This window comes from Carcharodon carcharias, chromosome 18, assembly GCF_017639515.1.
Source record: "Carcharodon carcharias isolate sCarCar2 chromosome 18, sCarCar2.pri, whole genome shotgun sequence".
In the NCBI taxonomy this organism is placed as follows: Eukaryota; Metazoa; Chordata; class Chondrichthyes; order Lamniformes; family Lamnidae; genus Carcharodon; species Carcharodon carcharias.
Genome location: NC_054484.1, coordinates 73,398,294 through 73,414,468, shown reverse-complemented (window position 1 = coordinate 73,414,468; position 16,175 = coordinate 73,398,294). Strand labels below are relative to the sequence as shown.

Here is a 16,175-nt window from a genome sequence, read left to right as displayed (position 1 = left end):
CCCATATTCAACCAAACCCATCCTTCCTTGCCCAAGAACCACCGCCAAACCCCACCCTGTACGTCTATGTGTGAAATTTTGGTAAATAACTTTTTTTGCTCACTGTCTGACTGATTAGACCATCGCTAATTGGAATATACAAAACCTCTGAAACCAAACCACCATTTGTATTGCCCATAGGTATGTGAATAGAGTAATAATGAACTATTTAGCTCCAGTGATTTTCTAATTGCATTCATAAGCATGTGCAATCTGTGGGACAGGCATATAGAAGGGAAGCAGATAAGGAAAAGACTCACAGTCCATCTATATGTTATAAACCATCAAATCTGATCATGGAAAGATGACAGACTTAATAATTGAAGTCCACTGACACATCAGAAAATACAAGTTCATGGCACTGGGAAATATCTATGTTTAAAACTGCAGCCAATCAACAGCTTTATTTAATTACAAGAAAATATTTGGGCTTTCCTTTGTCCCAGTTTGAATTTCAAAAGAGATGGGAGAGCTTTCACTCAAGCCTGTAGCACTTTCTCAACTTTTCCTATCTACTGTATTATAACCCGTGTAGAACTAAGCATATGAAGGCTCTGTAGGAGTGGATTATACCTCATTTGTATGTTTCATGGAACAAGAAGCTATTGGTTGGTTTGGGAGTGTTGATTCCTTTATTATTTTTGTATCCTTGGAGATGTTAATTAAACATTCTGGAATCAAGTGGAATCTAATATGTTAATCTTTTGCTGCATTTAATTTCTTGCTTCCTGCTTCACAGATATGCCTAAGCCATATGGCCAAACAGAATGATTATTATCATGTTACCCAAAAGCTAAATTGTAGTAATTATAGTTTTGGGAAATGTAGGACTGTAGCTTTAAAAATAATTCTGTGTTGGAAGATCACATGATCTTTGTAAACCAATGTGTTAGCAGCGAGGGAATCTCTAGAAAAGAGTTTTGCTTTCGTTATGAAGTTTGATGCACGCGTGTAGTTGCTGATGCTGTCTTGTAAATAAAGTTAAATGTTTCCACTAAGAAAAGTTGTCTGAAGATCAACTCTATAACAAACTGGCGATGAGGATAAATCAGATTCAGTGTTGTACCTTGTCCAGCGATTGTGAGTATCTAAGTTCATTAAAAATAAAAGATATACTCATCCAAGATGTTACAGTTTGGCAGAATCGATCCTTTTGAGCCAGCCACAGTCGATTGGTCTTAATACATAGAACGTCTTGCATTCATTTTTCAAGCAAACAAAATCATGGGGGAGGAAAAGAGAGCGATTCTCCTGAATAATTGTGGGAGCAGGACCAGTTTAGTAGTTTGAGTTAGTAGACCTTGTTAAGGGACATTTTCAACCTGAGCCCCCAGTCACAATGCAGAGATTCAGGTTCAATTCATGGAATAGAACCTTGGGGGAGACGATTGCACATATGTGGCAAAATTAAAACAGCTAATGGAATATTGTGATTTCAGTGAAACCCTGAATGACATGCTCAGTGATCGTTTAGTATGTGGCATGTAGGAAGACACTATTCAGTGAAGATAGCTGGCTGAAGTGAATCTTGATTTTAAGAAAATGTTAGAAATAATGCTGGCGATGGAAAGCGCTGTAAGGGATTCACAAGCAATTCAAGGGGCACAAAATAGTGCTGTTCTCCTAGTTGGGTGGGAACAGTCAGCCGAAAGTGGCATGAAAATCTGGGACTCTGCCACGAAGCGGGAACAGCCCCTGCTAAACAAAAAATGAAAGGAAACAACTTAACAACTAATTTGAAAAATAACTTTCATTAACATGAAAACAATCAGTCTTCTAGCAAATGGCAATTTAAAAAAGGAAAATGTTATTTTTGTCACAGAAGAGGACACATAATAAGACAGTGCAAAGCAAGATTTAAACAGGCCTCCAAACAATGAACGAAGTCCAAAGAAGTCTATAGTGTAGAAAAGCCTGAAATTCTGACATTTATTCATTATTCAATATGAAATTTGGGAAGACAGAGCCAGCATTTGTTACAGTGCAAATGAATGGTAAACCATTAAAAATGGAAGTAGACAAGGGTGTTTCTATCACTATAATAGGAGAACACACTTTCAGATATTTAAATAAAGGTGATCAACAGTTAAATTTGGAACAAACATCTGCCAAGTTGAAAATGTACACAGGTGAAGAAATCCAAGTAAAAGGTATCACCAGAGCAATTTCATTATAGACACCAATCGGCACAGCTACCAGTGATGGTGGTAGAAGGTGAAGGGCCAAACCTTCTAGGGCATGATTGGTTGAAGGAGATTAAATTAAACTGGTCCGAAATCTTCCAGTTCCAAGCAGGTGGACTTCAAGAGCTGTTAAAAAAAATTACACCTTCTTCCAGGATGAACAGGGGAAAATCCAGGGCCTACAGGCCAAGATTTACGTGGACCCAGAAGCAACTCCTCACTTCTTGAAAGCAAGAATGGCATCATACACCCTGAGAGAAAAGGCTGACATGGAGTTGAACTGGCTAGAGAGGCTGGGTGTCATAAAAGTGGTTCAGTACTCAGAGTGGGCATAGTCCCATTCTTAAACCAGACCAGACCATCCTGATCTGTGGGTACTAGAAACTAACGGTCAACAGAACAGCCAAACTGGACAGGTACCCTATTCCCAAGATTGAAGACCTATATGCCAAACAACCAGGAGGGACAACGTATACAAAACTTGACATGAATCATATATAACAGCAACTGAAGCTGGATCACGCTTCCTGGGAATTCGTAACCATAAATACTCACAAAGGTTATACCAATATACATGCCTCCCCTTCGGTGTTTCCTCAGCCTGTGCCATTTTTCAGAGCACCATGGAGAGCTTACTGGTTGTGGTCTACCTGGACGATGTACTGATAACTGGATTCACAGAAATGGAACACTTGGCTAACCTAGAGGGAGTCCTGAAACGATTTTTAGATGCAGGAGTGCACCTGAAGAAGGAAAAATGCACTTTTCAAGCAAATGAAGTAATTTATTTGGGCCACTGGGTAGATGCCCATGAGTAATATCCTGTTGAAGAGAATGTTAAAGCAACAAGAGAGGCACCTACACCCAAGAACACTTCTGCACTAAAATCATTTTTAGGGATGATAAATTATTATGGGCGATTTCTACCAAATTTATCCACAGTTCTAGCCCCTCTACATTCACTGCTAAGAAAAAGCACACATTGATTTTGGAAAACATCCCAAAGAGAAGCCTTCATGAAAGTAGAACAGCTCTTACACTCTTCAAATTTGTTAGTGCATTATGACCAGACAAAGGAATTGGTGCTAACCTGCGATGTGACCCCCTATGAAGTGGGAGCTGTACTATCTCACAAAATGGATAACAGCACAGACAGGCCAATAGGCTATGTACCCAGCACACTTACCACAGATGAAAAAGGATATTCTCAGATTGAAAAAGGTCTGTCAATTATTTTTGGGGTAAAAAAATTCCACCAATATGTGCCTGGGCGACATTTCACGATAGTATCAGATCACAAACCACTTTTGGGTCTGTTTAGCCAGGTGAAGGCTATACCTCCCATAGCCTCTGCAAGAATACAAAGATGGGCCCTAATTTTGGCAGCATATGAATATACCTCTGTACATAGACCAGGGATTTATATAGCAAATGCCGATGCCCTAAGTCACCTCCCTTTACAAGAGAATGATGAACATGTCCCAATCCCACAGGAGCTCGTATTAGTGATAAATTTTCTAGATTCCTCACAAGCCTGTGCCAGGCAGATAAGAAACTGTACGAATCATAATCCAGTCCTGTCTCGAGTGAGAGACCAAACATTGCATGGTTGGTCCCAGGAACCAGTCTCTAATGAATTGAAGCCACTTCTCAACCAAAGACATGAGATGAGCAGTCAATATGATATTCTATTGTGGGGTGCATGGGTAGTAATTCCTGCACAAGGAAAGGAACCACTTTTGGTAGAGCTATACAGTGCCCATCCAGGGTTCTCCCGAATAAAGATGATATCTTTGGTAGCCAGGGATGGATGGTGATATTGAAAATGTGGTAAAACACTGTGTGCAATGTCAACAGTTACAAAAGTTGCCTGTGGCAGCCCTATTACACCCATGGGAGTGGCCTGGTAGACCCTGGGTGCAATTACACATTGATTATGTAGGTCCTTTCCTTGGAATCATGTTTCTACTGATTTTAGATGCTCATTCCAAGTGGTTAGATGTTTATGAGGTAAAGTCGCCAATGTTGGGTGCTACTATAGAAAAACTACACCAGAGCTTCACCATCCACGGATTGCCCGAGGTGATTGTCTCAGATAATAGCACTGCATTTACGATCACTGAGTTCCAATGATTTATCAGCCTTAGCTGATCAGTATCAACCACGTGAGGACTGCACCATACCATCTGTCATCAAACAGACTGGTGGAAAGGGCAGTACAAACTTTTAAGGTGGGAATGAAAAAGTTAACAGGTGATTCATTGGAAACCAAACTTGCTCATTTTCTATTTCATTGCAGAAAAGACCCCCCACACTACGGCCAGAATTTTCCAACCCCGTCGCGGGCGGGACCCGTTGCGGGTGAGGAGGCGCCCCAGCCAAAAGTCCATTGATTTGTGGCAGGACCAGAAGATCACGGTGGTGGGCGGATGCAGAAAATCCTGCCCTATGACAGGAGTAACACCTGCAGAATTACTGATGAGGCACTGTCTTCTGACAAGACTAAGCCTGAAACTTCCCAATTTGGAGCGGAAGCTGGAGAAAAGTCAAGGGAACCAAAAAGTGACTCATGATTTGCATAGTCGTGAGTGACAATTTACTGTTGGAGAAGTATATGTAAAGAATTTTGGTGGAGGACCGAAATGGTTACCTGGTAAAGTGAGTTCTGTGACTGGACCATTATTCCACGTGGAAGTGGAGGGCTGCATCACCCATAAGCATGTGGATCATTTAAAAAAAAGCTAGATACCACAGCAAAATAATGTTCCACCTGTAACCAGTGGTTCCTGATGAAGTTGTTCAACCAAGGATAGACATGCCCGATCTCTTTGTTGAAGTGGAAGACACTGAACTGTAAGTGCCTAATGAGTACCTGATGTTAATGCAGTTTCAGAGAACATGTTTCCTACAAAAGAATATGAAGTTGCGGAGCTGCAACATTCCACATGGATCAGGAACCCACCTGAGAGATGGAACTTGTAATTTCATAACCTGTGTAAATGTTGTAATGTCATGAGATAAATATCCTTGTAAATACAAAATGTACAGAAATGTTAAAGGGGGAGGAATGTAGTAATTATGGTTTTGGGAAATGTAGGACTGTAGGTTTAAATATAATCCTGTGTTGTTAGGTCACATGATCTGTGTAAACCAATGTGTTAGCAATGTAGGGAACCTCTAGGAGACAGTTCTTCTTTAGTTATGGAGTTTGATGCACACGTGTAGTTGTTGCTGCTGTCTTGTAAATAAAGTTAAATGTTTCCACTAAGAATAGTTATCTGAAGATCAACTCTATATCATAAATAAAATGATAAAATTACTGTAACCAGGTTGTCTCTTCAAGCAGAGGGCAATGCTGTATTGCTAGATATTGTGTATATAAGGTCACATTTCAGTTCATAGAGATTTTACAGGAGTGGGCTTCAGTCCTGACTAGAAGACAGACATCTGCAGGAGAGCCTAAAATACAACAACGCCTAAAAATATAACGATGCCTACAATGACTTTTCTCTGTATAGCATAGCACCTTAAAGGATTTTATTCAGAACTTAGCTGGAAGTCTCTTGGGCGAATGTCCAGTTCAGCAATCTTCCTGGCTGTACTGGCATTTCTACACAATATCCTTTTAGTCAGTGTCTGTGTCCTGCTCTGGCCTTCCATATGAGCTGGTCTTTCCCACGGTTATTGTGGTATAAGGGTTTGGTACATGTAGGGTTAATGTGGAACTGAGTACAGTACTGCCCACACAGTAATGTAAGAAGGCACATGACCCAGGCCCAGGGTCAGTGTGATGTTGAGTAGAGACGTGTATCCATTATTGTACATATGTAAATAGTTCCACCAGTTAACAAAGACTTACAGTTAACCTGTTGAAGACTACGGAGACTTAGTTAAGACATACCGATCGGTAACCAACACCCTCCCAACAGTTACCTTTTGGAGAGTTGTGGAGTATGCACAGATTGTAATGATCTTACAGACTGGATGGGCTGCACTGGAGATGCTCCTTGATCTGCCAAGACATCTGAAGCACTGCATCCGGATGTCAATGCTATGCTTTATGTGATCTAGCTAGCGGAAGCGCATCTTTGTACTTACAAGGAAGATTTTGACCCTGATTCCTAGTCTGTGCCAAATGAGTTGATCTGATTTAGGACAGGAACAAACATCTTATAACTGGCCTGAGAATCAGTGGACCTCTGAGGGGAAAAGCTAGCCTTGGGAATGAAATTCCACTTCTAAGAAAAACAGAAGAAGGCTTTTTTTCCCCCATTATTAACAAGTAATTGACAGAATTGAAAGTTACATGTTCCTGAGATATTATTAAAGGACCACCAGTTAAGGTAAGAGACAGATATTTTCCCTTATGGTTTTAGAAAAGGAGTTTCAGGTCTTGACCATGATTATACAATACTGTTAAGTGTACATGTGTGGTTATTGTGTGAGAACAGGGTTAGGTGTGTGGCTGATGACTACACTAGAACAGCCCACTATTTAGGCTCACGCATAAACAATACAAAATGGACAAGGTTGTAAAGACTGCCTGTGGTACCAACAAAAGTCAACACCTCAAAGAAAAGGGGAGAGCATTGGAAAAAGTAAAATTGGACAGCCTGAATTTATTTTATCAAATTTCTTAGGTTGTTAATGTGTGCAAATTGAACTTTAACTGCACTGGTGCCCCCATATTGATTGATGTATATTAAGTGTTGTACATAAAAAATATTTTTCTCGTACCTTGACTTTCATATCTAAATCAGTTAGCACCATGAAGAACTCATTTTCAGTTATCCCATACTCCTTGCGAAGTTCAGTAATAAGGTCCTGATCCAGGTCACTGGGTCTTATATCCTTGACTGGTTTCTCATTGTCTTAAGATAATAAAACATATTACCAGTTAATATCTTCTCAAATAAGCAAATCACCAAACTTATGTTCCTACATAAAAAGAGATAATTTACATTTAAAAAAACCTGGCATGAACAAACTACCCACCAGGCAAATGTGGCTGACAAGAATACTCCAACATTTCAGCAATATTCTTTTTCACAAGATCGCACATGTATTGGAAGCACACCACTTATACTCTGTTGACAGTCTGATTAAGTAAAACGCAGAAAATTGTGGCTACTATCATATCAGGGATACTGATAATTCAGGCCTTTTTGTTTTTTGTTTCTGTTGCATTAAATTAAATAATAAAATGTAGCCAGAGGCCACTTTAACAAGCACTGCGTCTAGCAGATCTGCACACTAGCCATCTTGAAACCTATGTTAGTTTGCATTGTGCACTCAAGCCTATTTAGACCTGTGCTAAGAGTGCCCAATGCCCTGCAAAGCCATACAGACAAGGTCTTCATCCTATCAATTTGCACTAATCCAACATCAATTTCCAGAGCAGTGGCCCCCACTGCAGCACCCAGTCCCACTGGATCTCCATGCAACATCAAGATATAATTCTGATGTTGCATTGTGCATCTGAATTTAGTACCAACTGTATTTGTGAAGTTTTGTGTGCAGCAGTTACACTGATTTCTCACATCACTTTGGCGAGAAGCAGGGCTTTGCTGGTGCAAATTCAAATACACAGAATCTTTTTTACTTCTAGTTTCTACCAGCAAGAATTGATGGGGCACTCAGCTTTTCCACAATCTGTAGAAAATTAGCAGCAGGAGATGAGGCTACCTGGACTTTACAACAATGTTAAAAAAAGTAGTTTTGCATTTGCGGAAGCACGTAAACTGAAACACCCATCACATTTCCATCAAATTTGGCATGTACCTGCAACTTTATACCTGTAATTAACAGAATTTTCATCTCCAATTTGCACCCAAAAATTTAAGACTCAAATTTGCTATCTAACTCAAAAAAACGTTAAGTGAGTTCAATAGCACTTGGTTAATTTTGGAGCAGTGCTCGGAATGTTTTACAAGTGATTTTTTCCCCCCCCTGTTCTTGCCTGCCCTCTATTTGATTTACTTGCTTGCCTTTCATTTTCAGTTCAGACAATGACTCAGTATATCCAAAGTCAGCCTAGTCTTGATCTTTTTCAAAAATAAATTTCCAGTGTTTTTTCCTACTCGTCTCTAGCCTTCAATTCATTTGCTCAGCCTTCGCTGAGGCCCATCCAAGTAGGGCTAGCAAGTGTCAGCTGTCAACTGGAGCCAACATAGGGCTCCAGAAACCAATAACTTGACACACACTGCAACCTTTTACCAACTTGAATATGGCCCGCACTCGCTCCCTCAGTAAATATCTTGCATGCATGTAGCCGTGTGAAACAAGATACGTTCCACTGCCTCTCTTGTTTCTGTCATAATTTGGAGCTTCAATACATCTGGGTAGGTTTGCAGAAGGTGTAACAAAGTGTCTATGTGGATCCAAATATGAAGTGTTGCCCTAGCCTTTGGAGAAACCTGCGGCAAGCATTATACCGGGGAGCACTGGACACCACTCACAGCAATGCCATAAGTGGCACTGGTAAAATATTGAGCAACACACTAAAAATCTCAGCTGTGAATCAAAGGTATGGAAGAAAACAACAAACATAACTTCACAAAGAAATGGAAGAGAAAGAATGAAATACTTACCCAGCTGGTAATGATCAATTTTAATCGTGCTGTTATTTAAAGGCCCAAAAATGGTGATAATCGAGATTTTTCTTAATGCCATTTCACAGACGTGTTCTAAATACTCGTCTCGTTGTTGTTCGTACATGTTGTTTTTATCATTGGGAGAGGTGATAAGCTTTGAATAAGAAGGAAAAATTCACATTGGAAAAGTAAAATCATCTAATGTTTCAATCTTAAGGAACAGTCTTTTGAAGTCAAATAATATCCTCATATGCATAACGCCTCTGAAAATGCCAAATCACATTGCTTCCTAGCTGTAAAAAATTCTCAAATCATATAAATGGTGATAATTTAACAGACTAGCTTGTGTTCCAACATCACAATATCAGTTTCCTGTATCAAACTCTTACTACCATCGGTGACAATTTCTAAGTCTGCAGATAGATATTCTATCACTTTTGCATCAGTGCAATGTGGTTTTGGATACTCAGCGGAAAAAGGAGAACTATAATTCAGCAGACTGCTAAGTGTACTGAAGCCCTGAAGCACGAGAAAAGTCCACTTTTATTTCACAGTGAGTGCAGTATAGTTGAAGTCTACAACTACAAGGAAAAGCTGCTTTGAAGGAAGAACAAAAATGAACGTCTGCCAAATTGGTAACACGTATCATTTAAGGCAACACACCTGAATTTGCTGCAGAGCATTAACAAAACTATGAAGCCAGCAGTTATGAGTGATAAGCCCAAATCAAGTGGCATAAAGAACGGATTGTATGGGTTGTCTCTAACAGTGGGAGGGACCATCCTGTCCCACTGGTCAGCCACTGCCCACCTTAGTTGTGCAGCCCAAGATTAGTAAGGTGCTGAGCTGTATGGTCCATTTGATTCAACGGGTACTTGGAACTTAATGTCTTTGGTCAGCCGACGGAACCCATCGCAGCAGGCACACCAACCGGCCCACTGTTTTTCTCTGCAGCAAATGCAGCAGGGACTGCTGGGTGGGGGTTCCCTGAACCACGCCAGTCAATGCTTAACACAGAGTTGACCACTGAAGCACATCTTATGAGACAGAAGGCTGCCGCCACCCAGTGCCACCAAATAGTACCCTTGGTCAGCTACAGGACAGTTAAATGCAGAGAATAGCTTTCTCTACTCCATCACAGCATTAACCCTCATACCCACCTTCAGAACAGCACCAATATGACAGTTTCCCATTTTCTACACTATCCATTCTGTGGTCCTTCTGAACAAGATTCTGAGGTTAATGTCAAGTTAAAACCGAGTTAGGGGTTGTTTTATGATATAGGCCAATAATTATTAGGAGCTGCATTGAGACCATCAAAACTCATTTCATGAAGGGCTCTTACAGTCAAGAAAGTGTAGACTTTAATCCCATTAATCCCAGAACCATTGCCTAACCATGCCACTCTTGAGCACGTCACAGATGCTGTTGCCACTGGCTGAGGCCTGGAAAGATGTCCTTCCTATACTAATTACTGTAAGGTTAGGGAGGAGAATTAAATTATGCACAGGGAAATGAATTTCTCTTCCCTCTCACCCCTCCACTCTTAAAGATGTAGATTCATGGCACGGGTCTACAAGCATCTCATGTACCTCTCCCAGCTGCCCATTCTTTATGAACCTAGACAGCAAGTGTTTGCAGACCAAAGGGAAGCATCATGACTGAGCCAATTTTGCATTCATCTGATGGCCCAACACTTGAGCTTTTCAGGAGAGGTTTTTTATAGCAATCAAGAGAAGCTAGTTGGCTTGATTTTTCCTCCACCTTGGCCTGGAGTGCCAAAGTCAGTTGTAACATGCCTATGATCATCCTGGCTAAGGTTAACACATGAAAACCTGAGGGTAAATCAGTGATCTTTTGATCTGTATGACTCAGTACCAAAATGTGCCTCACCTTTACATATTAAACTGTCAGGGGAGCTGTTAGTGTCACTGTAACTGTATCCATTCAGAGATATTTCATTTTCTGCACCAGATATCATCAACATCCTGGGGGTTACCATTGACCAGAAACTGAACTGGACTAGCTATATAAATACTGTGGTTACAAAGCAGGCCAGAAGCTGGAAATTCTGTGGTGAGTAACTCACCTCCTGAATCCTCAAAACCTGTCCACAATCTACAAGGCATAAGTCAGGAGTGTGATAGAATACTCTCCACTTGCTTGCACAAGTGCAGCTCCAATATCATTCAAGAATCTCAACACCAAACAAGACAAGGCTGTCCACTTGATTGGTGCCCCATTCACCACCTTAAACATTCACTCCCTCCATCACTGATGCACAGTGATAGCAGTGTGTACCATCTACAAGAAGCACTAGAGCAACTCACCAAGCCTTGTTCTACAACGCCTTCCAAACCCACGACCTCTACAACCAAGGAGACAAGGGCAGCAGATACATGGGAACATGACCACCTGCAAGACCTCCTCCAAGCCACACACCAAACTAACTTGGAACTATATCACTGTTAATTCACTGTTACTGGGTCCAATCACACTGTGGGTGTACCTGCATCAGATGAACTGCAGTGGTTCAAGAAGGCAGCTCATGACCACCTTTTCGAGGACAATTAGGGACTGGGTAATAAATACTGGCCTTACCAATGACACTCACATCCCATGAAAGAATTTTTAAAAACCAATCTCTGCAATTCTCCCCTCAGATCCTGTCAATCACCCAATCTGCATGTTTACCTCAGCAACAGACACTGTAAGAAGTGGAATTTTAGGTAAGTTATTTAGTTATACTAACATAATTAAAATTAAAATTGTATCGCTTTGAGGGCATTGCAGGTTTAAATCTTACTGGGCTGAGCTGCCCAATCTACAACATAAAAATGAGCTCATTTGATGGAACAGATATCTTACTCATAAACTATGAGCTTTGTTTGAACATTTCTAAGGTATTGTCCTGAGAATTATAAAATTAAAAAGCACTACTGCTGAAATATAAATAAAAATCTGTCTACCATTAGTGGTTCAAAGGTTAACCAGTTGGAACAACATTTGATTCAGTCCTATAACTGTTAGCAGCTGTACAGCATGTGATGTAACATAAACAAACAATGCAAGGAATGTGTTCCAAAGTGTAACTTTTCAAATATTAGTGTGCTGGTGCATCTGCATTGATCTTTTAGACTATGAAAGACTTTATGAATACAGCAGGCACAAATTAAGTTCCAATATAAAGTCTTTCTTTTCAGTGGGAGAACAATTGTAACATGCCTTCCCTTTTTATTCTATTATTATCTCTTGGTAAATTTAATTTGCATTCTGAAGCACAGACCATCAACTGACAACAGCCAATTATAATTGTTGATATTCTTGAAGTGAATTACCAAATTACCAAGCAACAAAAAGTGTACTGGTGATAATGACCTGTAGCTATGTCAACCCCAAGTTGTTAACCCCAGATTTTACTATTTATTGAACTGTCAAATGTTAACAGATCTAAAGGGGTACATTTTCTAAATGCAAGAAAAATAATGCATTCCAAAATGTTGTTTATCTTATACATTTTCTGAGCTGTTGGGAGGTTGGGTGGACATGTCCTATTTGTGACATCATGGAATGGTCTAGCAGGGAGGGGAGGCCCCACTCCATATGGCACCCAGTAACAGAAAAAAAATTCAAATCAATTTTGGTGAGTTATTATTTATCTGTAAATCTATAGCAAAGTATTTTGAATGAAAAGCATTCCATTAACTAGCTTTTACCCATTTAATTGAATTTTTGGAATGTTAAACTATGAGAAACCAATGATATGGACAGAGGCACTGATGGGATTTCTTTCAGGTTAATGGGCGGAATTTTACGGCCCCTCCCACCAGCGGGATTTTCCGATGCTGCCGAAGTCAATGCCGTGACAGGGCCGTAAAATCCCGCCCAAAATTTACAGGTTTTTATTACTTAAATATTCTATGTTCATATGAGCACTCTATAAGTGTGTGCAGCCTTACAATAAACATCATATTTTAGTGACCAGCTTTGGTTCTAAGCCTGCCAACACTGACAGTATATGCAGATATGTGTTATAACTCTAAACAAATGCCAGTGTCAATTGCATGTAATGTCATTGTGATAAAAACAAAATGTAGCTACTTTTCCTTGCCAGCAACAAAGATAGTGTCTAATATTTTGGAGCACTTACTACTAGACGTCGTCTATTTTCAAAGTAGCTGAGAATAGATGCCAATGTCTTTGGCATCCCTGATATCTTCTTAGGCTGCTTGAAGATCCCTTTCTTGGTTGTCTTCTTGGATTTCTTGTGAGGTTTAATTTTCGGCACAGATTTGACTTTCTTCCGTGTTTTGTCTTTCTTCATGGGCTTCTTCTTCTTTTCATTCTTGACTGATTTGCCAGACTTTTTCTGTTCTTTCCTTTTTTTCTGAGGAACACGAGGCACTTCAACCTCTTGCCCAGTGTTTGTCGGTGAGGTTTTCTCAGGGTCAAATTTATCCTCGTATTCATTTGTCAGGATTTTATTATTTGTAGTTTTGGGTTTGACTTTGGTAGGTTTGCGATGGGTTGGTGTCACCAATGGACCTTTCTGGCGATAGTTCCCCTCTTTTTTGTCTGTATGGTTGTATTTGTGCCGCGTTGTCTGTTCTTTTGTGTAATCTGGACTGGCTGTCGTGGACTGAGGAGTCGGCACCGGAGGATAGTAATGGAGAGTTTTTGAGGATTTACTTGTATGAGATTTGCTGCCATCAGTTTTGCTCACTGCCCGATGTCTATCTCTATATGTGCCACCCCGTGCTACTGAGGTGTCAATCTTGGTAGTTGGTCTTGATGGAGTTTCAACAGCAACTGCAGGTTTGTGAAATTTTGGTGAAGACGGTGACCATATTACACGCGATCTTGTAACGAGTGAGGTTCCAGCTTGGCTCTCAGTAGCAGCTGAAGACAATACTGTTGTGGCGATAGGTGTGATAGTAGTTGTGGTGGGGAATGTGACAGTTGGTTTTGTGGTGCTGGCAGTTGTTGTAGTTGGCACCACAGTTGCCCTAACTATTCTCGAGCCTCCGTGTGTGTTCAGGGATATCCTAATAGGCTTCCTAATGATGACCTTTTTCTTTTCCTCGACCACTTTTTCTTCTCTAGTCTCCTTTGGCACCTCAATATTCTCATTCTTTGGGGTAGGCCTGGGCTGTTCCTCTTTCTTCTTCTCTCCCACATTGGCTCCAACCACCTGCCCTTCTACACCAGCCTGCTTACATTTCTGCACAAACCCTTTCTGCCTCAGCCTCTCAATTTTCCTAATTGGGGCCTGGTCAATCACTTCGTACATTGCCTCCAGCCTAACCGGATAAGGGTAGGTCTCCTCCAGCTGGAGATTTTTCCTCAGCAGGACCATGCTGAATTTACCTTTCTCCAGTTTTAGAAAGTCCAACAGCTTGAGGACGGTCTTTGCATCCAGAGGTTCCTCCAAGATTTTCCCCTCGTTGGTTATCTTCCTGACTTTGCCGCCCAGCTCTCCCTCCTGGTGGAACAGGACGACCTGATAGATGTGCCTCTCGGCCAACTCGCAGTACACATCGTCTTTCAGGAGGCTGAGCATCAGCCGGTAATAGCCATCCGAGGCGTGAGGGGCGGAGATGACCCAGAGTCTCTGCTTGCCGGCCATTCCGGCCAGCAGGCTGGGGGTGCCAGAAGCGGGGACACGAATCTTTCGGCTTCTTGCGGTGTCTCTGACCATCCCCAAGCGAGACCTCCGGAAGGAGCTCCCCCCTCTCTCTCGCATTCGCGGCGTCCCGCTCTCGTCCCGCTGCGCTGCAGTCCTGCCTCTGATGGGAGACAGGGGCCGGGACACTCTCACAGGCGCCTGGGCTTCACTTACTGACCCATTCAGCTGCCTTCTTCCCCCAAGTCCCAGCATTTCCGCGGGCGCCCTGTAGTCACACAGCAGGCAAAACAGCACCAGCGAGGCAAGGGACAACCCAATCCCCTTCATATTCAAACCCTTTTTTTTCCTTTTTACACTTTGGTTTTTGCCTCTTTGGTACAAAACCAATATTGAGTGTGGAGATGGAGTCTTCTCCAAACGTTAGTGTGAGATGACCAAGCCTCTGCAATGGGACATCTGATCAGCTTTCATTGCGTTAGAGGTCCCACTTAACTGTTGTGACCCACTGTCTGGCTGGACCCTTCTCCAAACGCCGGTCTCTCGCTGTTACTCCGGGACAGAGCTGCACATACCCTTCCAAGGATTGCTCCAGTTCTTTCAGACAAAATACAAGTTCGAGGAATGTTGTGGGTTAAACATTTCACCAGAACTCAGCAGAAAGCAGCCCCGGGGGTTTATTGCCAGCTCTGTGCAGTTGGTCGCGGTGTGAAAATCGCCCTCAGTCTGGTTGAGTCTGACAGTCAGATTTCGGACAGTTCTGTACATTTCTCTCCTCAGCCCCGTTCAGTTCCAGATCGCCATGATCAACTTGTGTTAATTTCTGTCCGGCCTTTCCGGAGGGTGAGAGTTTCAAAGAAAACGATTTCAACAAAAAAAACCCCTCCCGTCTTGTTTAGCGATTCTCAGGAGAGCTTGAAACTGTGGAATGGGGAGGGATAGGAGGATCCCAGGGAGGGAACCAAAATGAAATTCCTCCCTTTCTTTGGATCTGAGCTTGATCAGAGGGGGGTGGGGGGACTCGGCTGAGGACAGCCGCCACTCACAATGTACAAGATCACCCACTCAAACTACAGGCTTCACTGAATTAGCAGTCTCGGCTCAATACCGCCTCCCTCCCCTTTCACATAGAAGGCTGCAGCTTCCAGCCTGTAAACTCTAGCCACACGGACCAAAATGAACTATTAACTCGGATTATCCATCCAACCGACCGGGCAGCACCTGACACACCAGCCCAAACTGTGACACGTGCATCAGATTACATTCATGTAATCTGAGGATTGAAGTATAACGAATTCGTCAGCACTTGAAATATTTGTCATTTTTATTCCTGTCTATCTTTGTTATGAGCTCCTTTAATCTTAAATTGATGTTGATGTGATATGCTCAGTGTGTGTGTATACCTACAACACAGGGACTGCAGCGGTTCAAGAAGGCAGTTCACCACCACCTTCTCAAGGGTAATTAGGGATGGGCAGTAAATGCTGGCCCAACCAGATCCTGTGAAAGAAGAAAAATTCCTTCCTGAGCACATTTCATTTTGCATTCATTGTCCAACTTGTCCCTTCTTCAGTCTCTGTGACCAAGCCTCAGACTGTTCTGTATATGGCTGAAAAGGATCCAGCTTCAATCGGCTATAATATGCCATTAAGTTTTCATTTCATGTCTCCAACAGCCCCCTTTACATATCTATTAATCTTCCTGCTGATATTTTCTAGGTAACTTTTTTGACATCAC

The 16,175-nt window shown here is 41.8% G+C and overlaps 1 protein-coding gene across 2 annotated transcripts in view; it reads right to left on the bottom strand.

Annotated features, from left to right (window-relative positions):
- ccdc80 (coiled-coil domain containing 80) overlaps window positions 1–15,496 on the bottom strand; it is a 34,751-nt gene extending 19,255 nt beyond the window's left edge. Inside the window, exons 1-3 of one of the 2 annotated variants that reach the window (XM_041210705.1) lie at window positions 12,966–15,496; window positions 8,813–8,969; window positions 6,960–7,093 (exon numbers count right to left, since the gene is read on the bottom strand). In XM_041210705.1, the coding sequence (XP_041066639.1) occupies window positions 6,960–7,093; window positions 8,813–8,969; window positions 12,966–14,768 (2,094 nt within the window). In that variant the 5' untranslated portion in view covers window positions 14,769–15,496. The remainder of the gene's footprint in view (window positions 1–6,959; window positions 7,094–8,812; window positions 8,970–12,965) is intronic. The other variant, XM_041210706.1, reaches the window with a different exon arrangement.
- Window positions 15,497–16,175: the final 679 nt, after the last annotated feature.